Genomic DNA, 24838 nt, shown 5'->3' with positions numbered 1-24838 from the left:
AAATTGTAACTGAAATAGTTTCCCCTTCAGAGGTCTCAGTCTAATGGTGCAAATTAGAGCTAAGAGTGGTTATAAGAAGCACGGACTTCATAAACTACTGGAAGGGATGTATTTTCTGAATAAATGCACTTTTGGAATAAATATGCAGATTCCAAATTGCTCACATGCAGTTATGTAGCCTTGACTTAACAAAACACCTGCAGCATTTGAGCCTTTCTGAAAAGGTCTGAATATCTGCAGAGGCTTGTAGCCAATGAAAACAGTCACTGCTGACTTCCCGGCATTGCCAGCCAACAACTTGTTTCAACTGAGTATCAGACTAATCCTAGAATCTACATGGAAAAAAAATGACTGCCTTCTAATAAAAGTGACCTTGGTTTCAAAGCCACATGCCTTCCTAGACAACATTCACATTACCAACTTTATCGGGATGGAATGAATAACTTCCCTCTGACATTTGGAACATTTCTTTGAAACTCAAACAGCAGATAAAGATTTCTTCTATGCTCGCTGTGTATCTCCTACTCCCCCCTATTCATCACCCAATACTGACTAGATGGACTTCTGGTCTGAAAAATACAGCAGTTTTTCTGTTGTGTTAACTAACGTACAGCTAGCTACCCATCAGCGGTAACAGCCCTTAATTCACACTTGCACTACAAAAACTTGACTTGTACAATCTTTTCCTAGCAGTTGCTTCCACATCAGAGACAACATGAAACAAGGGGTATTTAGTTATAAAACCGTGTGACCCCAATGAAGTCATTCTCTTACTGTGCAAAGAAAGCTTGTAGACTCACGTTACCTGAATGCTAGTGCGAGGTCCTCAGCTGGAACCTTGCTTTGTGGTTCTAACTGTCCATTTTCTGTCTGTTTAGTGGTGCCCAGTTTGTTTTTTATATCCAGTGAAGACTGGCTTTCCTTTAAAAAAAAAAAAAGGGACAGAAGAAAAAAAAACTCTTTAACACTGTGTTAAAAGAACTTGAGACTTGTTCTTTGGGGCTGCTGGTGAAAGCCTGTGAACTGGAGTTATACAGTGTAGCCCACAAAAGCCATGAGACAAGAGAAGAGACTTGGTAAGATACTCTCATCATCTCAGGATGCAGTATTTCCTGAAAGGAAGGGATAATCCTTGTAACAACAAGCAAAGACCATAGACTGTCACAGCACACAGACCACTGAACACTAGCCTACACCTGCAGATGTTTTCTGCATTAAAGCAATTTACACAACTCGTGGCACAGTGACCTTGGAGACAATTCGTATTTTCAACAAATTCAGTGCCACGCTTATTTTCAAACGGGAACAAAAGAAAAGCAGAGTATTTTCAAGTGGCTCAAATTCAAATTCTTCACAAAGAACCACGAAACTTCTCTGGAGGTTTTGAAGAATCAAGAGGTGAAGAGGGAGATGGGTGACTCCAGCTGTCGGCAGCCAGCAGAGAGCCATTTTGTTGGGGTGAGAGGGCTGCAGCCAGCTACACAGCCCTCCACTCCACCTCTCTGCCTCCCACCCCCACAGCACTCACCATGCTCAGCTCCCGGGTTCTCTTCCCAATTTCCCTTTCCACCTGGTGTAGCTCCAAGCTCAGCTGTTCACTTGAGATCATCCCAGGCCACTTGGGAGGTGGGGGTGGGGGCTGTGGTTGGCCTGCCAGGGTAGTCGCCTCCCTCTGCAACAGCAGCCTGTTACTAACAGCCTAAATGCATAAAGCCAAGCACATACACAACTGAGCACATGGCACACCAAGCACAAAAAGGGCACTAGGCCATAACTCTGGAGTATTGCTTATTAGTACAACCAAGGCCTTCTCACTCCATGCTTAACAAGGTCCCATCTGAAATAACTTCAGAGCAACTTCAAACACCTCTTTTGCATACAGATATGCTCTCTCATTTTTAAAGTCTTAAATACCTTTTACTGCAATAAATTTGCATGGATTTTCCCTGCATACCTCTCCCTTCCTGAAAGTAAGGTAAGCGAAAACTCTTTTGTGAGCTACCTGCTGAGTAAAAGGTAAGAGCAGATAGATAAACCTGCTGCTTTGTTTTATAGTAGTAGAATTTATCAAAGCTCTATGTTAGAGATCAGTATATCCACAAGATAATGTCATAATATGTCTTAAATGCTTCCACAGAATCATAGAATGGTTTGGGTTGGAAGGGACCTTTAGGATCATCTAGTTCCAACCCCCTGCTATAGGCAGGGACACCTCCCTCTAGACCATATCATTGTCTACCAACCCAGATAAAGAAGCACAGGAACAAACAGGGTCAGAAGACTGCAGTCACAGGTTACCAGCAGCCATGTAAAAGCAGTAACCACGTCAGCCACTCCAAAAATCTGGTAACATCTGGGAATGAGTTCCATGAGTTTGTGCTCTGCATTTAAACACAGAACTGCACCGTCTACTACTCTGCACAGCCAAGCATACGGCTGGTCTACAAGTAGAAGTGCTCATGAATTGGACAAAAAAAGCAGGATAGTCTGTTTATTTACACTCAGACTTGGATTTCAGTGACTGTGACAACCTGGTAACAGGCAAATTACAAAGCTTCCCGTATTTCAAATACTTTCAACCTGAAGGCTGTTGTTTCTCACAATAACCCGTGAGTTCCAACAAATCCAAATTATGGTAAAATCAAAGTTCAAACTCAACTGTGTAGGATTTAACATTGACCCAATTACAGTACTAATGAGGAGGAGAGGCAGGCCGCTCAACGTTTTCGAAACTTTCCAATACTCTTCCATTATGGCAAAAGTAGACATGCAAAATTTTAAACAATCTCTTCTTCTCTTGTTCCCAACCAAGAGCACAAGAACACAAGTTCCGCTTCCAGTAACTAAGGAATGCACGCTACTCGTAACTTGCCACTTCAAATTTGTCAGCTATTATGACAAATCAGCAATAATTTGACTTAACACAAATTCTCACATAACCATAGCTTCAGCAGAAGCTGCTACCCCCTACTTCTAGCAATTCCTCCTGCGAATACACCGATATGAGTGCTTGCTGAGGAACCTACAATAGTTTTCTGGTGTTTTCTGAAGACAGAGAACATTTGCTGGTTTTTCCCCACAATGCATTAAGAAAACAAAGTCAAAAGATTTGCTACATCCACTGCTTCATTATGCCTTGATAATTCCTTTACAAATGCAGATTCCCATTTTTCATTATGTTGCAAGTGACAATATTTCTTCTAAAAGGAGACAAAAATATTCATTTGTCCAGCTAACTGTACTTAATAGTTTTGCTTTGGTTTGGTTTTTTTTAAACTTTTGTGGCTTGTGCTATTTAGGAAGAAACAAGTACAACACAAAGCCAAACATGAAACAGATGAAGGTCACACAGCTGTCTGGACATAAAATCAGACATTCTCAGTGCCAGTGAAGCCAAGAGGAACAAACACCCACTTCAAAAAAAGAAGTTTGCCTCTGAGCGAACAGGTGAACAGAGAGGGGGAGTGAGAGAGATAATGAAAGCAAACATGAATGAGCACACAGTGCAGATTCAAGTACTGAGCGCTGATTTGCTTAATGTGAAGTGCAGGGAAGTTTCTGCTGCTAAGCAGAGAAGTTTACACTTCTACCACAGCCCTGATGTCTGTCATCAGAGAATTAAATACTGATACTGAGTATTACAGAGAGAAGGATCATCAACATAAGAAAAACAGCTCTGCTAGCTTCATCTCTCTCCCTACCACTTCTCATCACCCTTACAAATGTTGGTACCAACCTCTAGTCCTCTCATTTGTGTCTGCTGGCTAATCTGATGGTCCACTTGCTGCAGCTCCATGCGCAGCTGCTGCTCTCGCTCAGCTGAGGGCAACTGTTTTCCATGACCAGCCACATCTGACATGGACAGTCTCTCCCTTCGGGATCAGAAAAACAATGAGAAGTAAGGAGATTTCAAAACAAAATTAATTAAGCTGGTACAGAAAGAAAGAGATAAAAAGGAAGATCTTAGATAAAAGGCAAAAGAAAAAACGTAACATGTTCCTACCTGTCATTGAAACGTCCCTGAGAAGGTATATTCTGATGGGGAGAATATGGAGAGCCTCCCCAGCCACCATGAGTTCCATAAGGACTGTAGTCTGCCAGCAAACAGGGAAAACAAATCATGTTGCAATCCTACAAAATTGTCACTTAAGTAGTTCAGCTAACTCACACCTGAGAAAGCAGTTGATTTCCAGATTCTACTGCAATACATTTAAAAGAAACCTTTTTTCAGAGGGACCAGCAGAAGAAAGATATTTTCCTGTATCAGCGTCAACAAGTTACCAACACACATGCTGTGTGTGAACAAATCTGCCCTGGGAACAGGAAGCAGCAGCAGCCCTTTTCTCTGGGTTTCTCAGCCTCCTACAGCTCTAATAGTTACTTTAGTGCCATAACACACACCTTAACTGCATTTCTGAGGCAAGAAGCAAGTTCACAGAGGCTGTCTTTAGCTTGTACTATACTGCAGCACTGAAGAAAACAGCGACAACCATCAAAATCCCAGAGTGCACGCATACCTGAAATGATTGATTTGGTGGAAGCTCCCTGCACCGCCATGGCCTGAATGGGACCCGAATTCTGGTACATCGCTTTGGAAGTACGAGAGATAGCCCCAAATCTCGACACAGTTGGTCGGTCTCCAAACGGAATGAGGTCATCATCACCAGCCTCTGCTGCTCTCCTCTGCATGTCTAATCGTTGGTCACGCATGGCTTTACTATCCACGTTCTAGACAAGAGATGGGAAAGAAGAACTTAGAAGAGAACGAAACCACACTCCTTTTAAAACAAGCTGGTACCACTACAGTAAGGCTCTCTTCTATTCTCTGTTTCCTTCATCCGTCAAATAGTCTTCCCGCTCCGCAGTTTATATCTCCACTGTTTGGGATTCACATCTCTTCAACAGTCTACCTTAAGATGCTCACTACTACCACCAATGTGAAACAGTTGCATGATTGTGAGCAAACCTAGAGAGCAGCAGCCAAAGGAAGACAGAGAAGGTTTAATGGAACAAGCAGTAAAGAACCCGAGAACAAAATCAAGGAGGTTAAGGCCTTTATCATCTAACAGCCTGCAGATGACTCAGAACTCCAATTGGCCAGTAAAACACTTACTTGGACATATCTAATACATCTCTCCATAGTCAGATTTTTCTTTAAGCAGCAGTACTGTTTGGAACATCCAGGTTTCTGTCTCAGGCTCCTAACTCATTCAACACTCTCACGGACCACAGATGACCAGACAGAAGTCAAAATTTTAAAATAACTTCAGTATGGCCCAAAATTAAAACTGCAAGCTTTCAGTGAGGAGGGGATTGCTGGAAACTGACAAGGTAACAGAGCTAAACAGGAATAAAGGAGTGAAAGTAGAAATCACAGCTGAGCTGAAAACTAAAAAAATTTAACGTGCTGAAAGAAGCACTCGGCGTCACAATTCTAAAAAAAAACTGGTATCTTCATCTCAGGTCTGTTAGATGACAGCACCAATTCTCATTTACTTCTTTTTACTGAGCGGTGAGGAGATAAAGTAGCAAAAGTCACAATGCTACATGCATGAAACCCAGCATTATGTATTCTCAGCATCTCTAAAATAGCCCCTCAGACAACACAGATGTTTCCCTTCCAGATCTGCACTCATTTCTACTTCCATGGGCTACCACCATATTTCTTGATAACGAGTGATGCTTAAATGCTAGGAAGAAATAGAACAGAAGTGTTACTTCAGAATCAGGTTTTTTTTCTACATTCAAGTCTCCCAGTAGTGACCCCCCAGTAGCTCTGCCCCTTTCTTTTTGCAGAAGTGATCTAGGAAAAACACAGCTGCATGAAGTAAGATCACATCCAGACAGTCACAGCTTTAGTGAAGGACTGAATACGCAGAGCAAAGAGTTAGAAATTGTTCTCAAGAGCAATCAATCTAGTGTTATGACTACACTTCTTTAGAAAAGTTTCAAGCAAATTTACAGCATTCTCGGGGTCACGACAGCACAGAAAATCTTTCTAATAGAATCTAATACCACTGTTAGCAGCAGTCACAATCACCATAAATGGAGCTGATTGCACAAAGTTACGGTATCTCCCTGTTACAGAGAAAAGCAAAGGAAGCAACAGACGGATATGTCTAATGAACAAGCTGCCTGTAGAGTCATTTTTAGATTTCAAGTAAGCATAAAGAACCATGGCAGAGTGGTTAGCTCGCATGTATATCCAGAGTTTAAAAACAGCACACAGACACAGGACTGTTCATAACCCCGAAAGCGGAGCACTCTGTTCACTTGCAAATACATTATTGGACTGTGATGCACTTTTGAGCTTAAAAGTCCTTCACAAGTACTGCCATCAACCTGGAGAGCAAATGAAGAGTCCTTCCCAACCTGGAGAAGCATTGGGTTTCCTTCAGCGTTCCCCTAATCCCCACATACCGCCATCTCCACACTCCTTGCTGCCACAACATCTTTGGGTTTTGCATCTTTGGTTCCAATGTAGGAGCCGATGGTGTCACAGGACCAGGGAGAGTACTGGCTGTAGTCATTTCCTTTGTATTTCCCAGCTACCTTCAGGTCTTCATCCAAGTACTGTACAAAAACAAAGATCTGGTTCTGTCAGTAAGGAGAAGATGCAGCTTCACAGCTACAACTGCTTAGCTCAACAGCTACAACTGCTTAGCTCAACAGCAGTGACCTTGAAAACCACCATCAGGATTTATTCATTTATTTTTAAATGGGATCCATTTGGATGTGGGCCACAACAAGCATAAAACATATCAAATTCTGATTGCCTAGTAACAGTTCCAGTGCCGACTATACGCTTGTTAAGTATGAAAGTGATATATTAACCTTGGTTTAAAAAACACAAACAAAAAAGTCCCACATCTCTGTCAAGCTGTTTGGTAATTTGAAACTTGTCGGGAATAAATGAAGTCAAGTTCAGTGACTGTGAAGTCTGACTGCTTTAATTAATAACGGCTTGACCTAATTCTCTTGGTTGCACCCACAGCAGTGGTAGATCACAGAATAGCCAGCCATACTGGAGCTCATACTACAAGGGCTTCCACCTGCAGCACAAGATTCTCTCTCAACATTTTCCAGCACAGTACTATTCTAATTTTCTTGTTGTTGTCACTTGTCAGCACATGCAAAAAAAAAACCTCTACAATATTTTCTAATCATACTCGTAAGTAAAAATATGAGTACCTCTTCTGAATGAAAAGGATGAGGCAAGGTTGGAGAAGGTGCAAAAGGAGGTGGAGAAATAACCTTCCTCTCCTCTAACTGCGCCATGATCTCCTTCCTTCGTCGGTGGAGTTCATCCAGGCTGGGATGAGGCTGAAGTTAAGACAGAAATACATTACATAACTTCTGAAGCATTAGCGTTCTAAAAATTAGGAATTTAGAAAATGCTGTTTTATCCAAGCAAGGTATGGCAGCTCTATGCTGCAAGAAACGGAAAACTATGGTACTTGTGTTCTTCAAGCTCTAAACAGCAGGCTGCTTTTTACACATTAACCTCATTACAATTGCCAAGTTGGCCAATAATAAACTGCCTTCTGGTTTTCCATCAGCTTCGACAAATTCCCCAGTTTTTTGTTTTTTTTTTAATTCCTCATAAAAACCACAACCTTACTGCAGAAAAAAAATCAATTTCTGAACTAGTTTACACATTTCCTCTCGGGAACAACTTCAAAAACACAACAGGAAAACCATACCCGGTGGCACGAAGGTCTGATCTGACCGAGATGCGGAGCCACTGGGCAATAACCCTCTGTTTGTGGGTATCTGTCCCTGGATTCAGGTACGTAGGAAGGTACTGCTGCCTGTGAAATTTCAATGGGAACGGGGCTTCCTCGGGCAATCTCCTCTCGCTGATATGGCTGGACAGGGGGGTATACACGACGGCTGTCGTAGTGCGGTGGATATATGGGTTGTCCCATCGGAGGATATTGCTGCGGCTGCGTGTACTGGGGGCTCACCACACGATCCTGAAGGTAGGGTGAGTAATGGTCTAAATAAGGTGGGCCAGGATCTGGAGCTGACGGAGGAGGTCGCACAAAGCGAGACATGGTTTGAGGATAGTAAACTCCTGAATTTAGGCAAGAAGAAAAAGACAAACAAGATACAAGGAAGTAATTATGAAATCGTTCATAAAAGGGAGTTGGTTCAAATACTGCAATCTACGAGTATCATGAACAGTGGTATAAATTAATTCACATTTGTTTGCCACCCCGTCTAGACTAACCAGTATTTCTACTCAAGAATTAAACACGGAAAATCCTGAAGAAGCAGGAGTCAAGCCAAAGCACAAGCGACAGCAAGATGTAAAGATTACTGTAGCTGGAGAAAAGGTAGCAAGACTGAGCCCACCACAGGTTCCACAGCAAACAAACTGGAATTAATTCACTAGGATGCCTCTGTAGATATACATGAATGCTTCTAGCTAGACAAGAGCTAAAAGCAAAAGGAAGATCATTTGTATGCCTTTATCTGTGCAACTAAAACTCAGTTTGCCCCAACACATCAGAGTCATTGCCTGCATAAACGGATTGATGAGGTTTTTAAAGTTATCTGAGTATTTGTTCTGCCTCTTGAAAAGCAGAAGCATATTTCAGTACTGTGAACCACCAAAGACCTCTAAAAATCACATCTGTTACCTGAACGTTTCAGGTAATTCATCTGGGATTTCTGGATAATTTAAAAATGCATATGGACACGTGCACACCACTAACTATGAGCACATTAAACTTTGTGAATAACTTACATCTTCATTGGCAAGCAAAAATCAAACATAAGCTTCCTATGCCCCAAAATGCTTTCCTCCACTCCTTTCTAGAGCTTCTTCTTTCCACTTCCTTTAGTCACGTTCTATCTTCTTCTGTCACATTACTTTCACTTTATTTCAGTTCTCTCTTCAATTTCTTCTTTCATGACAAGAATAATTCCCCATCTTTATATAGCTATAGGTCTGTAAATATCCTTCGGTATTTTCTTTCTCCATTTGGTCTCTTTACACATAACTTTTCCTGTTATTCCCTTTACTTGTCTTTTCCCCTTATTTCCACTTTTTTTTTTTAACATTGTTTTCTTTTTTGTGCCCAGCTGTTCTCTAATTTCACTCGTTTCTACCCCTCATATGCATGAGCACACATTTCTGAAATACTAATACACCTTACATTAAAGTACTTATTTTACCCCTCAAGAATAATAAACCCTTCTGCTGCCTAAACATTACTTTCCATTTTCCCTGGATCAAATGGAATTGAGGGTTACCATGCTAACTTCCTGACCAGGCCAACTGCTTGGAAAAACAAAGAAAGGATTTACTACAGCAGATGGACAAAAGCCTCCAAAGCATGTGAAAACAGAGTCCTCAATCAAGACGTAAAAAGTCTGGTAGGAAGCAGCTCACCAACTGCATTTATACACTAAAGCACACCTGCACAGCATCCTGACACATCAATTCCATTGTACTATACCATAACCACATTAATGCCTGAAGTCTACGCATGCAAAAAAACTAACTTGAAAACATAAACAAACACCAGCATGGGAAGAAAGAATAAAATTGGTATGTAAATCAAAAGATAGAGAGCTTGGCCTCAAACTTACCTTGCTGGTAGGGCGCTGGCTCAAACGGTGGGGCAGCTCCTCTATGATCTTGATAAAAGATATCTGCCTGCTGAGTATTATACAACTGAGACCCACGAGGTACCATTTGCAACTGCTTTGTGACAGACACTGATGGCAGATCTGTTGGTGCCCGAGCAGGCACAGGATGAGGGTTCACTGGTAAGGCAGAAATAGAGCTCTTGGGGACAGATTCCAGCCTAAGAAGTAGAAAGATGACATTGCCCATTAGGAGATGATACAGTTCACTGGTACTCTGTGTACACTCCACCTTCTGAAGACTTGCATCACCTCCTCCAATTAAAATATAAGCCATCGGGGATGCAAAGCAATTTATACTTTTAGCTATGGTTTTCTACTGCACTCTACCACTACAAAACAAAACAACAACAAAACTGTTCTGCTTTCTTTTTTTTTTTTTCCTAGAGAATGGGTTTACTTTGTTTCTACTGCATATTTACACACATGACACTCTGAACAACAGTTAGGAAGACCCGTACAATTCAGGAGGGGATCCAGGGGCACTGCTACTCAGATGGTCCATCTTCCCTGGCTTCAGAGCAGTTTCATAATTGGACTCAGTCCCTCGAGGAATAAGCTGTGTCCCTGGGCTGCCTGTTGACACAATTCCGTTTGGCAGAGCAGAGGTTTTCCTGTTGGGCAAGTCCACTCCCCCTTCATCCGAGAGGATAGCTCCTGAAGGCAGGCCCACCTCATTCAGCTGGCCCAGGGAGGCACTCAGGGGTCTTCTTGGAACCAGACGCTTGTTCATTTTACGAAATCTTCAAAAAAAAAGAAGGTACATGTCAAAGAACTGAAACAAAATACTGAAAGGATTGTCAAGATTTTTTTTTTTTCCCCAAACGCAGATGCTACCCAAAGCTTCAAGTTCTAATTTGTATTTCCTAATGGCTTGACAGATTTATTATTAATACCTGAAAGACTAGAATTTCACTGTAGTTTGACACGTTCATATCAATTTCAATCAAACAAACCAGTACCGGTCACACTATGAGTGGATTTTTCATGACAAGCACACCAAGTATCCAGAGCTCAGAAAACCTGAAATCTTACCTCCTGCACATGCACTCATTACAACTGTAATGAAGAAAACCAACCAAAAAACAAACACCACATACAATACTACCCGTAATAATGGAAGCTTCAAAATAAGAATCACAGACTATTCAAGTCTACTTTATTTAGAGAGTCAACTAACAGCAGACAACTAAAGGAATAATAGAAGACTATCAAGATTCCCTTTTACACCATTTGTCCAACAATAAGCCAACCTAAGTCCTCAGTGCCAAATTGTATCATCTTTTAAAGCACGATATATCTATGTTACTACAGCAATATACAGCTTGTACCACTTGCACGGTTTGATAAATGAAGTGATTTTAGAGATAAAAACCTCTAAACACAGTATAATGTCAAAATCTAACTGCTTCTGATAAGTCTGAACAAACAAGAGCCTTTTAACACTGGCAAAAAAACAACCAGCAGATTGATGGTATTGGACTAACAAAGAGAACAAATTCCAGAGTTGAAGGTCCTCCACTAAACCTCCTGCCATTAGCTGAGATCTGAGAACACAAGTGGGAGGGCACATCTGTTAGCCTGAGCGCTCACAGAGCAAGCGACTGCCTCCTAAGTGGGAAGCCTTCAAAGGGGTTGGGTTGGCTGAAGCAAAAACTTCCCAGCAAAAGGAGATGACAGCACAGACTAGGAGAGTATACACTTTGTTGCAGAAAATGTAAAAAATGGGTAGTTATACTGTTACTCAATCTTCAGAATATTCTTAAGGTTTAGCTACATGCACAGTTTTAACAGCAATGTAGCCTGTAGGAAAAAAATATCTATATATTTTAAGATGTGACTGAGAATAGAGTCAGAAAAACTGTGTTGTCTTGCCACATAGATCTGGGCTGTTCATTTGTAAGAGTTCAGTGGAAGAAGCATCGATCATCTTCTAGCTGCTCTCCCAACTATCTAATACTCTTCACTTCCTGACTGGGTTAAACTTCACTCACACAGTAAAACTTCAAATCCAAGCTACGTGGTAATGACAGCAGGTATCGTTCAGAACATACTAAAAAGGAATAACCAAACAGATATTAACAAACTACAAGCATCCGAGTAGGGAAGGACAGTTTACAGCTCTCTGAACATATGCTGCTCAGAAATCATTCTGGCATTTCCTGCCAGCTGGAGACATGGGGGTGAGCTGAAGTGAACCCCTGAGACTGAGTGCATCGCTTTACTCGGCCATCCCACTCAAGGCCAAACTAGTCTTCCCTGCAGAGCAGCAGCACACCACGTTCTGCCTGCAAGTAACTTCTGGATACACATTGGGTCTCTTACAAGTGCAGTGCCTCCTAGCTCCTGACCTTTTGAAGGTCTGCACATAACTTGCAAGAGGAAGACAGCTAGCAATCCCTGCTCACTCATCTCATCATCACGTATTTCCCTAGAAACCTTCCCTGCAAAATCAGAGCTACACGTAGGTATATAAGAATTACGTAGCAACAATTTTCTTCCCCCAAAATGTTTATTGCAGGCGTTCTGCCGTGCATATTATTGATACTAAATATTTCTAAAAGGAGAGCAATTAATGCAGTATCTACTAAAAGGAATTAAGCAGAGATAAAAGTCACAAGGAGGAATCAGAACTCAAAGTCCTCCAACTGCCTACAAAACCTGCTGCAACTGACACAGAGCGTTCACCTCACTCGCCCCAGGACGACATTATCACTAAAGCAAACAATCCAGTCTGGGTAAAACAGGCCTCCTCCACCTGCAAACCTGACAAACTGTCCTTGATATACACAACTAGTTTGGAGGTGCTAACACTGACTCACCACCCTTGTTAATCAGCCAAAACAGTACTACCCATCTCCATTTTCTTAATACTGTGACAGAAGGGGAAAAAATCCAATTGTTTCTGCAAAAAAAGTACCAAAGTCCCATTCTCTGTTAGCTTGAAAAACCGCCTTTGTCATTCTAACACCACGTGCTCTCCTCTTATTTCTTTTTGCCCACACATTGCCTGCTGCATAGCTAATGAACTGCTGTATCAATACGTGAAGTTTTAGATTTTTAAAGAAAAAGCAGTCTGGATATCATTTCCAGATCTCTGGAGCTGTCTCCTGATTGCAGAAAACAAGCATTTTGCTTTGAAACTGAGTAATTTTAGCCCCCAAACCAGAGGTCAAGTTGCATACACTTTTTTCTTTCAACTCTTAATACATCTTTTTTTTTTTTTTTTCTCAAAAAAAGAAAAACCATAAATAACCTTCAAAAAAGAGCAGCTTGCTCTCAGATAACCTGTCTAAATCTGTAATTCATTTAGCTTATTTACTGCCAACTTTCTAAGCTCAACATTTTGTTACTCTTCAGCAATAACTTCAACCCCCTCCAGGCTATTACACATGCAACCAGCCAAACTGTACAGGATAACTGATGAAGAAAGAAAACGTGTGGCACTGTGGTTTGTAGCTTTCTGAATAGCAAAAGCAGCACAGAAGAACAACAGAACTCTAGATCTGGGAACGTGCCAGCATCAGCCTACCTCTCACACGCAACTATAAAGCCAGGTTGAGAAACACACGTGAAGAAATAACCACAACGGATGCAATCTAGAAGCGTATTTATCCACACTACAGAAGTAATTAAAAAATTAAAATAAATGCAGTGCTTATCCCCAAAATCTCAAGTAATGCTTCTTGTGCAAATATAAAAATTTCAGAGCCGTGCTGTTACTGAACGAAGCAAAACATTCTGTATTTAAAAATGAACGGCTCCAAAACTTCACAGATAACTGCTGTAAAATTTTCATGTTATTTCTCACTAGCGTAGCAGACAAGTTATGCTTCCTCTCCCCACTCCTAGATACGATAAGGAACTAAGTATAAGGTGAAGCAAATATTGGACTGATCTGTACACTTACTTCTCTAGCTCCTCTTGTGAATGTGCAAAGGTGCAGCTAGCCCCTCGGGGGCATCCTCCTCTCTGCTTCATGTCTCGGCACATGTATGTCTTGTATTTGCTGTGCTGAGGAGGCTGGCAAGGTTAAAAAACACAAGTAAGATGTGTGAATATAAGTGCACTTAACCAATAACAGAATGTATTCTCTTACTAAAAGACTGAGGCATAACTGTTGAGTCTCCCTTCCAATTTAAGCATTCCAAGAGTACCTAACATGATGTGACTGGAGCAGCATCCACGTTTGTTCAAGAGATTAAGGAAAATAACCTTTGTCAACTGAGCCATTATCAGGCTTTTAAAACTTTCTTATTCCTTACTGGAGCTTCATTGGCACGTATGTTTCTGGACAAAACTGAAAGAATAGTTGGGGATATAATATTACTCCTCCACAGGTCACCAAGATTTGGGCTGCCTTCTGAATTCTTGCTGGTTTAGTTTCCAAATAAACAATGACTGGCTGCAATCTCACCATCTGTCTCTCTGCCCATTTCCCAGTCTCACTAAATACATTTTGACAGAAGGCCAGAGGTGGTCTCAAAGATACCAAGTTCCTACTGGTTTTATGGCAAAACTAAATCGGTTGACGGCAGAAAAACACCATATCAGACTTCCCAGCAAGGAAAAGGACTGTAAAAATGAATTCTTGCTTTCCAAGAAACCCAGGCAGAAGATACAAATCTGTAAGAAGTCATTTGGAAACTGTTTTTTTTTTCTGTTTTTTTTTTCTGCTTGTTGTGTTTGTTTTCTGCTATCTACTACAGTGAAAAGGGATTTAGACAAGACATGCTGACTCAGCCCAACTCAGCAGCTGTTCCCTTCCCCACTTGGAGTTCTGCATTCCCTTACGAGCGTGTCCCAGGTTCAGGTGACACTCTCAAAAGAGCAGAACCCCTCACTTTTTTTGCACCCTGATTTCCACGTGTGCATTTATACTGCTTTTCCTCAGTGAACACAAAAAGGTAAAAGAGCTGAAATAATTCAGTCTGATTTTGTGGTCCTTTTTTTCCCCCCCACACCAGTTCAGCTCCCTGAACCAGCTCTCCAGGTGGCAGAGTGCCAATGCAGAGAGAGTGGGAATGTATGGCAAGCAGCTCCGTCTCTCAGTGGCAGCTAGCATTTAAATTAGCTTAGCTGAACAACAAAATGAGATCAAAGAAACACGTGGTAAGATATGTATTAGCTCATCTCATACCTGTGTTTGGCAACATCAATTTCTGAAACAAACAAAAATCCAAATTCATGCAGGGTTTTTTTTTAAAATATGTAAATATGAAAGAGCGGCAACATTCTCAACATACTCCTTGGGAAATCAAATCTCTCCAGGTGACATTAGTAAACCTCTACTATTACACAGAGCCAACTAAAATTCAGGAGTAAGCTCTTCTTAAATGATCTGGCTTTTACCTGTTGCTGATCCGTTCCTTTCTTGCTGTGATTCTGGATATAATCAACTAAGCCGTGAACCACAGTCCTTACAGCAACCAGCCCGTTTTCCAGTTGTTCCCACGTTGGAGGTGGAGCATCTACAGTATTAAAAGGAAACAGAATACAGTAAGGAAGAAAAAGTCAGAAGGATTTCCAAAACCTGGTATTAAGAAACCATCATCAAAAAAAATTTTCGTTATCAAGTGCTATCAGAAGCAAAGGTCATTGAATAAAAAAGAATTAAGCCTCTTACTTCAGAGGTATGTACCATTTAAAGAATAAAGCTACCTATAGACTCAAGTTGAACCACACAAAATAACAAATCAGACTGCAAGCCTACTACTGTCACATCAATTATCTCCTTTTACAAGAGATTTCATACCCCACACAACTCCAGAGAAAATGCCTTGTACAAACTCTGCGTGCAATGGAAAATCAAAATCCCACTTCACACTCAGATTCCCTTAGGCAAAATCATTCTGTACAAATGCCATTATCAATGGCCTAGATCACACAGTCAGTTACTGAACAGCAAACAAAGCTGTTGTGTCCCATATGCAAAAACATGGGACACAAAGCAGATCTGTGCATCAGACCATCTACCACGCAGCAGTGTGAATAAACTGCAACCTCAGTCCTACAGGGGCATTTGCCCTTTCTAGCTGACTAATGGACTTGTCCAACCCTTCAACCTGTTCCAACAGACGACACTGCACTGTGTGCTGACGTGCTCTGCTGTCATACACTGCACCTCAAAGTGCCTCACTAAGTGCCTTTCAAGATCCTTAATGCAATTATGCTCTGTTCTGCTCACAAGCACTTCATTCCCAAAGAACATCAGTGTACCTACAGAATATAGCAGGGAAGCAGCTCAACAGCACAGCAGAGAAACAACTTCAAGATCAGGTTCACCTACTGAAATTTCCAGTCAGGCTATCAGTGACTCCACTCACCACACTAGTCAGGCTAACAAATTGCCAGCACAGAGTTTTGTCTCTGACTAGTTACAACATAAAGGATTTAAGAAGAAAGCAATGTTTTGCTTTTAACTGCCACGTACAACTGGTACTCATTTGAAAGGTATGTTTTTTGGCTTAAAAAAACCAAACCAACTACAACTTTTTGTCTCCTGATGTCAGTTTAGGCATTCATGTTCTTCACACTAGTCTTGATTTAAAAATATTAACAGGTATAAAATAAAGCTTCAATTTCAGCACACTCTTCTGTTCCCGCTGCTGACTTTTCCAACATCTTTCATCACTCTCTTCTCTGTCAACATCTTAATTTCCCAGTTTTGCTCTTTTCAGCTGATTGCCCCTGTCCAGACTGTCATTCACACTTTTGCAGAACTACAAATTCCTTAAGATAACTAATCTGTCTCATTAAGACGGATTCTTGCCAAGCTTCTATCTATCAAAATTTTACTTTGATGTCTGAAATTGTTCACATGGGAGGTGCCCTATGGTTTTAAGATTCCTTCAGGAGTGTCTTCTGAGTGCAATGTCTGCAGTCCAGAGAGCTTGGATCAAAAATAATTTTTGGAGTAACGGAAGAGAGACACAACTTTTAGATAGGAAATGAATGGAAGTCCTTAATCTGATAACTGCTTTCCTTAAGGACTCCCACTGGTTCGTAAATAAATCATTTGTAAAGAAGTGGAGATATAAAAATAACTCCGTGAGAACCAAGGCGCTGCATTAGTGGTTTCTACTAATCCTCCTGTCCCTGGACAAGTCTGGTTTCCAACAGCAGCACGTGCACTAAACAGGGAAAAGGAGAAAACTAAGACTCCTGTCAGTCCCTCCAGTTAGCATTGCCTAAGATGAAGTACACACTGTGTAACCTCACAAGATTGTATGTATTCAAAATCCTCATCTGCGCTCACCCAGTGCTGTCAAACAAGGAAGCTGCCTTCAGAGAAGTAGTAAGACTATTCCTGCCATTCTTTTCGTTAGCTTCATAATGGTTGATTTTTCACAGAGATCACTGCTGGTCTGAGGTTGGTTATGAATACCACTCAAAAATCTTAAATTACAGTTACAGACAATGTTTCCTTCTACTTGAGGAATAGTGTTTTATCCCTTAGCACTCTTAAGGCTCCTCTTGCTAAACCAGAGCTCGTGATTCCCTTTGGCCCCCCACCCTCCAGCCCTGCAAAGTATCTCCGCTTACCTGGGCTGGGATCAATATTTGCCAGGAGCTCAAGGTGAGGTCGAAGGCGATTCAGGTTAGCTGGATCTCCAGTCCTCTGAAGAGCAATAGTTAATTCCTGAACACTCTGTGCAAACGAGGCTGGGGTCTGCAACTTAAAAAAATTATAATAATTAACTTTCTACTGGCAAAGCAATCCTCGGGGTTTCTGATGGTCGCTCCACAAGGCCAGAGAGCTGCCCCACAAAACTGGACCACCTTTTTCTCCCCATACAAACTGATTTCATCACCTCGTATTAAACTCTTCCTACAGTGTTATGAACACACCCCTTCTTTGATACGGCAGGTTAAAATATAGCCCTAAAGAAACAAAATAGGCTGGCATTACTTCTAGCAATGTACCTGTGGCCACTTCTGTGCTGTGCTGGTACCCAGAAAGAAATGCAGATATTAAAGATAATTTATAGAAGATATCAGAGGAGTCTGCTATCTCCAACCTCTGAACCAACAAGATTGCATCGTGAGTACAGCAGTCAGGAAAGAGCACGGTGGAAGCAGGAAAAAGATTAATAACATCCCACATTTTAGCATTTATAAATCCCATAACTCTACCTAGAACCTACAGGAGATGTCTGGCAGGACATCTGAAAATGTGGGCAAGTACATGAATAATAATACATAGCAGTTCCTGAAGCCAATGCTCCTGAATGGCACCCAAAGCAACTGTTTCACAGCTTTTAGAACCATTCACCAAGACGTTACGGCTCAGTTCTTCCCACCTAATTTAGGCAATTTTATGAGCTGTCTGATCTAATATTTAGGGGGAATCCCCTGATTTAAACATTTGGAGGGAACATTTGCCCTGTGTTCACTCTGAACAAAAAATGATCTGGGCGTTTCCAGAGGTGAAATCATTTTATTTAAGAAACACGTTTCATCCTCTCTTTCTTCATTCAAGTACAGAGTAAACAACTGATTTTCTTTCAATTTAATGACTAGTTCCCTGCCTGAAAGCACAAACCATTAGCTTCTTTTTCTGTGTTGGCAGTTATCGGGTGTTTAGAAAGGACACATGCCAATCATGCAGCTAACCTCTGTGGTTTTTCATCTGTTGAAAGAGGTAAAGAAGAAAGAGATGGCAAGATGACAGAAAGGAGCAAGATTCACTAGATTACAAACATATATTACAATGATTCAAGCCGTAACAGGTTTTATAATAATAGGGCAAATGATTAACGAGTAAGGTGAGTACACCCGGGTACAACGTGCAAATCCAAGTATTCAAGTTACAAGCACATAAATCTACGACAGCTGCCAACAAGATAAAGTGGGCTGATTTTAGGTGGCTTTACCTTGTCAATGATACTCTGCATGTGGGATTTGTGAGACTGGTCTCCATATAACAGCGAGGACCACTGATCCGGTGCAATGCGTAAACCTGCTTCCATGGCAATTTGAACAATTTGGGAATCGTGTTCCCTTCTCAGAGCTTCGTAAGTACGAAATTCCTCCTTCAGTTGCATCAGGGAGGAATCTTCATCACGTTTTGTCACCTAGCAGGGAAAAACAAGCCAGATACAATTAAGCAGGATAAGGTGATGTAAAGTACAAGGCGAGAGAAACTTTTAGCCAGCGGTGAAAACTGCTGTTGGTGCCTACTAAAATAACAGGCACTCTTCATCAACTGCAATCACTATGAAGTGGATACCAAATGTAACTCACTCAGAATCTGACCCAGATATTACTAGTTGCAGTGCCACACTTTGTCAGTGACGTCACAGCACGTACACTTCATTTCTCCAATCTAGGTATTTTATGTGCACTGCAGTTTTTGGTTTGATTTAGAATACAATTACCAGCAACAAAGCATTTTCTTCTCCTCATTTAACAAGACTGAAAGACATTTAGCATGTAGGAATGGGCGTTTAAATAGCATGAACCACCAAACACAGCTTTAGTTCTCCTTAGGGCAACTCCCATATTCCAGTGCCTCATATTTCTTTATTTCTAAGGACATCACCACTCAATTAACAGAACTGGCAATTTTCCAGCTTTAGGCCTCTTCCAAGGAGATAAGTTACACTGACTTACATACAGGTTTAGTCATGGTGCATCCATTAAACCTGGACAGAGGCCAGACTTAAGATTTACAGCTTAAAATTGCAATTTCAGCCCACGCTGCCATCACAGATGTAGGAGCAACTCTAAACACATGTGGGACTTGATAGAAATTTTTTCTGTAACCATTTTTAGACTCATTTAATGGTACAGGAGAATGAAAAATGAAAAAAATCTTTTCAGACACAGTGAATGCGTGCTAAAATGAATTTTACGTTGAGGGATCTTTTTGTTACACGAAGAAACATTTTCCTGCATTATGAAATCTCTGAGCAGAATTTTCTTCATACCTTGAAGCATGAGGCTCTGTAAAGAAGCTGGACAACATGCCCAATGCTAGTTTTAGAAGCCTGAGGAAATCGTGGCTCCAGCCTCTGAACCACAAAGAGAACCAAGACCTTTCGTGACAAAGCAGATCCATCTTCCAGAGCCAGCAGAACCAGCTTTAAAGCCTCTTCTTGCATAGCTGTGGGGAAATAGTGAAAGAAAATACAAAAAAAAAAAAGTGAGAGAAAACCAAAGAAGGTCTCTGCACTGTTTCATATTTCCCACAAGTAAGGGTAAAAGACTAGGTACCAGTCACACAGACAAACTCCAGATTCCCAGAGTTTAAGGTATCAGATGACAGGAAGATTTCTTCATTCCTGTCTATGTCTATCTTGATCATTTTTTAGTACAAGTTTTCCAAGTGTACTTACTATACTCCCATCTTTCCCAGCATAGAATGCTGGCAGGCTGAAGAATGGCAAAGCTGGTTCCCATGCAGGTGAAAGAGCAATTAGTGCCCACATAAACAAACTAGGAACTGTACAGCTACATATCTACATATTTTGCTAGCAAATTAGCCTCTGTGTTCCTTGCAGTGGAGCAAAAGTTACCATCCCAAAGTTAGTCTTCCATTTGTGCCAGTGGTAAAAAGCTTCTATATTAAGAGGCTGGCTTCTCTTTCAACGAATTCTTTTTAGTTGGTACTCAGGAAGTGAACTCTACATGTTCAAGTAAGCAGCCTTCATACTGATTAATTTATTTTTAGCAAAATCATTTTAGTGCTGCATGGAAAAAACCTCAGATTTCTAAGTACCTAACTTTCAAAAAGACATGTATACACGCACACCTGCAGGTACTAGATCTCTCCCTATAGCTGTTTTGTATGCTTATTTCCCTAGAGCAGGAAAAGAAGACACGTCTAGTCACTGCCTTCCTGTTTCTAGAAAGGTCCTGCTTCTCCAAAGGATAGCAGGAGTGACTACTTCCTATTTTATCATAGCACAAGAACAAAAGAGCACAGATTATTCTGAATTTTATGGAAGACGTGCAAAAGCACTAAAAAGGTGAGAGAGCCCAGGACAGCAGCCCAATAGATACATCATTCATTCTGAAGACCTACAACTAAGAAAACAGGCCACAGCCTAAAAGAAAAAAAAAAAAATCCCTCACAATTTCAGTCACAAGGATGCCCATTTCTCAATCCTCCTCAATTCTGAACTGCTTCTAGAATAAAGAGCTATTAAAAGCAATGTTACCTACCCGGTCCGAGGAACTGGCACCCTCTGGCTCTCACTGCAGCCCAGAGGTTGGAAGAGAGCTGCTGGGGATTTTGATGCTGAAGAATGAGCTCTGTGACTGTTCTTTCCCCAAGCGACCGTGCCGCACGCATGGCTCTGATCCGTCCTTCTTCCTCCACTAGCTGGCAGTGAACCAGTGTCACAAGTTTCCTTTGCATAGGACGACTCAGGACACTCTGAGTAGTACTGTTCAGACCCACACCTTCAAAATAAAATGAAGCAGAAAAAGAATAAACTACCTCTTATCTCCTCTTCTTGCGCCAGTCTTCAACTACTGTGCTGGAGGAACACAAAACTAGTTCTCTTGATGTTGACTTTTTAAATTAGAACACTACAGAGAAGGTGTGCAAGTTTGTTTTTGTCAGTTTCACACAGCATTACAAGGTAACAGTGCTCTGCAGTCAGCCTTCCCACAGATTCATGTCTTGTCATTGATTGTGATGGTGCAGCCTCTAAGGAATTCTCTCCCCATACTGGAAGTCTGTCCTGAGCCTTCTGCTATGGATTCCCAGGTGTCTCCTCAAGGGTAAAATCATACTGCAGTCCTTCCCTTATTCACAGGCTGCAGGGATCGCTGCCTCCTTTGACCATCTGCTTTCAGACATCAGTTTCTTACCTGTATGTGCTTCATTAGCTTCTACATCTAGGAAGGAGTGACAGATTTTCTAAGTTCACCGTAAGTAACGCAGATAAAATACACAACTCTTGAACTCAGTTCTGTTTTGCTGTGTTAGGATTATTCACTGACCCTGCTCTTGCGTATGATCCTGTATAAACAAAGTATTACTTCTCCTCTATGCTCCATATCCAGTAACTTCCTTGTTTCAGCTTTTTCCCTCTGCCACAACCATGCTGCGTTACAGTTACCTCAAAGCAAAGCAGAAGTCAAAAACTATTCATTTTTATTTTTACCTGATTTGCTTCGAGTTCCTTCACCAAGGCCAAATACCTCAGCCTTTTCTCAGTATTCGTTTTGACATAATGACTTTATTTATTTCCCCTAAGTAAAGACATAACCGTAACACTTAGGAAAGTGGTTTCAATGTGGTTTTAAACAAGGTCTATATCCATTTATCCCAAGCAGACTAAACAGGCATTTGAACAGTTTGCCACGCGTGGTATTTCCATCTGTCATTTTCCAAGGAACCCATGTAGGAATTACCTCTTGCGCTGCTGAGTGGTTTGAGGTACAATGCTAATTCTTCCACGCATTTTTTGCTCTCCTCGTAATGCTTGGTATCTTCAGCTCCACTACATATAGTAATTGGCTGCTGCTCAGGAACCTGAAGAGAGATGACAAATGCCCATAAGTAACTGGCAGCCATGCTTACAAATCCCAAATTAAGTTTGTTAATACCAAGCATTTCCTGTTTTCTTTCTCTTCTGCATTTTTCTACATTAGCAAGCAATTTTTTCAGCCTTAGTGAACAAATGGCCAAAAGCTACCCGTTAAAAACAAGATGAAAAATACGCAGAAAATTTACGATTTTTCTATCAGATTTCTTTTATTTGGTGGCTGATGGGAAACAGAAGCATGACAAGAGATATTAGCATTTTTTGCAATTATAATTTTTTTGCTCAAGTCACGTGCACACTGAGACATCCCCAAAGCGGGATGACCCAATACAGAACAGATCAGATGAACAAGGAGTTACAGGAAAGTGCAGATCTGTATCCAGGGCCTCACAGCTCTACAGCCATCCTGGGATAAGTGAACTGAGCTACTTGGATTAGTGGGAGAAAGATTTAGCAGCAAATACAATAGGCCACCCTCACAATGTATTTTGCCCAGACCCAATTAATCAAGTAGTAAGAGGATGTTATCCTACACAGCTTGTATGAACACAAAGTATTAATCTGACATCACAGGCCACGCTTGGTTTTATTTTCATTATGTTTTGGTTACGGCATTTCTCTCTTCTTCCAGGTATTCACCAGAAACCAGCATTTCTCAAAGGCATGTTGGATCCCTACCCCCAAAGTTATTATTTTTTTTTTGCTGCTTTCTCCAATTAAATTCTTACTGCTTTAAACAGCTTTGGAGTTGCAGTACAGCGCCGTACTAGTGCCCATAAACAACATTATTCAGCAATCAACTCAGTAGATACATGACAACATAAAGAACTGGAATTTCTCAGAATACTAATCGCCAGCTTTTTTTGCATGTGCTACTGAAGTGCAAATAGACCTCAGACTTTGACTTCTATTATTTCCAACTCAATCCCCATCCCATTGGCAATAACATAATGCTAATCCTATCTAGCTGCTTACATGAACCTCAATCTAAAAGCACAAGCCTTTAATGCTTGAGCTGAAGGCAGCTAGGAACCTGCCAACCTTCACATGCAATACAGCCACGTATAAAGCCATCACGATGGCAGCAGTAAAATACATGTATGTTCACCACCATAAATATGAACAGGAGTTCTCATGCTGATTTTTGTAGAAAGCCATCTGCTCCAGTTAGAGGATGCCACTTCCATAGGCCCAGACGACCAGCTGTGCCAGATGCTCATTCTGACACACATGACAAAATTATTACCTGTGTCATTTTTGCTTCAAAAGTTGGTGAGCAAATAAAAAGTCTCCCAGTGTAACATACAGGCTGCAACACTTAGGAGAGTTGATACCACCCCCAAAACAACACCAAGGTAGGACGCATCTGACACTATTACACCCCTTACAGGGGAAAACAACAACAAATTTAATCAGAGCAAGCCAGGAAGGCCAGCCTGGATGCTTTCCATGGACTACAGTTGAATTGTAAAGGATTTTTTTTCCTGTTTCTAAGCAAAAAAAAAAAAAAAAGCTCTGAGCAGAGGATTTTGCAGCTGTGCTTTACAGAGGTCAGCCATAACTGTTTCAACTGCAACAGCCTCAGCTGGACTGGATTACTGGGCTTTGGGAAACACGCATTAGCACCTTCAACATTGGCTTTCATGTTCACAGAACACTCCACCCCCTTTTCAAAGCTGCTGCCATTTTAGCAGTCTGCTTCTGTCAGGAAGTTCCACGAGCAGAACAGGCTCATTGATCAAACAGCACACGCATCTCATGCATTTGCGCCGAGACAGACGGTGCCCTGTAGGGCAGCCCCTGCCCTATCTACTGCTGGAATGGATTTTCTGCCAAATTCCCACGTACCCTTGCAAGCACGCAATGTGCCAGCAGCAGCAACTTGACATGCAAGCAGAGCATCACAGCAGCAGCCTCCGAAGCGGGCTGGGGCAGCCCCGGGGCAGGAAGCAGCGCTCGGCCCCGCATTTCAGCCTGGAATGGGGCAGGGTTGGTTGAGCACGCAGTCACAGCTGCGGTTTGGAATGCTGTACGCAGCACAGCGCAGCCGGCCAGACACAAGGGCCGTCAAGGCAGCTCCCAGAAAGCTTCCCCTGTCCCAGGAGAAAGATGGCACAGGAAAACCTGCCAAGAGTTAATGAAGCGATTCAACACTGCGTATCCGCGCATCACTCCCGTCTCTCCTCTTCACAAGGGAAGCTTTGGTTTAAAATCCCAGAGCCCTGCACAGCTGTACGGTTTTGCAAAACAGCAGCTCAGAAGAGATGTAACGTTCATCTTAAAACCGAAGCGAGCATCGCACGGAGCAATTAAACAAGATGCTTATTTTGTGGTTTCAGGAGTTTCAGGAGATGAAAATACCTTTCCTCTCACACACAAAACGCCACTGAAGATGAAGCAGCTTACAGCGAAGCTTGCGGGTCATTTGCCCTTTGGCTGGGACTGCTGTATGCAGTTCCAGGATTTCTCCCCGTGTATTGTAGAGTTGTGACGACCGTACGAATAGCGCTGACCGAGATTAAAGCGGCACAGCCACGGTTTATGAAAGTCACATGAGAGCTGAATGTTAACTCCGGCTTTGGCAAACAGTTGCTGGAGAACAACTGAGAAATCACTCAAGTTCAAAGCATTTTCACTTCCCCTTCTCAAAATATCTTTTCAAGAGCATGCCGGACACA

General features: G+C 41.7%; 1 protein-coding gene across 13 annotated transcripts in view; it reads right to left on the bottom strand.

The window, feature by feature from the left end:
• RC3H1 (ring finger and CCCH-type domains 1) overlaps positions 1 to 24838 on the bottom strand; it is a 59969-nt gene that overhangs the window by 8929 nt on the left and 26202 nt on the right. For 6 of the 13 annotated variants that reach the window (XM_021404037.1, XM_021404039.1, XM_021404035.1 and 3 more), the window contains exons 3-19: positions 22027 to 22147; positions 20827 to 21066; positions 19590 to 19765; positions 18534 to 18734; positions 17203 to 17335; positions 15010 to 15128; positions 13568 to 13680; positions 10119 to 10400; positions 9601 to 9818; positions 7704 to 8077; positions 7192 to 7323; positions 6421 to 6573; positions 4518 to 4728; positions 4004 to 4094; positions 3737 to 3872; positions 1529 to 1699; positions 806 to 921 (exon numbers count right to left, since the gene is read on the bottom strand). In XM_021404037.1, the coding sequence (XP_021259712.1) occupies positions 806 to 921; positions 1529 to 1699; positions 3737 to 3872; positions 4004 to 4094; positions 4518 to 4728; positions 6421 to 6573; positions 7192 to 7323; positions 7704 to 8077; positions 9601 to 9818; positions 10119 to 10400; positions 13568 to 13680; positions 15010 to 15128; positions 17203 to 17335; positions 18534 to 18734; positions 19590 to 19765; positions 20827 to 21066; positions 22027 to 22147 (2987 nt within the window). The remainder of the gene's footprint in view (positions 1 to 805; positions 922 to 1528; positions 1700 to 3736; positions 3873 to 4003; positions 4095 to 4517; positions 4729 to 6420; positions 6574 to 7191; positions 7324 to 7703; positions 8078 to 9600; positions 9819 to 10118; positions 10401 to 13567; positions 13681 to 15009; positions 15129 to 17202; positions 17336 to 18533; positions 18735 to 19589; positions 19766 to 20826; positions 21067 to 22026; positions 22148 to 24838) is intronic. The other 7 variants (XM_021404042.1, XM_021404041.1, XM_021404047.1 and 4 more) reach the window with 3 other exon arrangements.

This window comes from Numida meleagris, chromosome 7 (genome assembly GCF_002078875.1).
Source record: "Numida meleagris isolate 19003 breed g44 Domestic line chromosome 7, NumMel1.0, whole genome shotgun sequence".
NCBI lineage: Eukaryota > Metazoa > Chordata > Aves > Galliformes > Numididae > Numida > Numida meleagris.
Note: the sequence above shows the minus strand (reverse complement) of the source record. Positions and strands in the feature narration are given on the sequence as shown.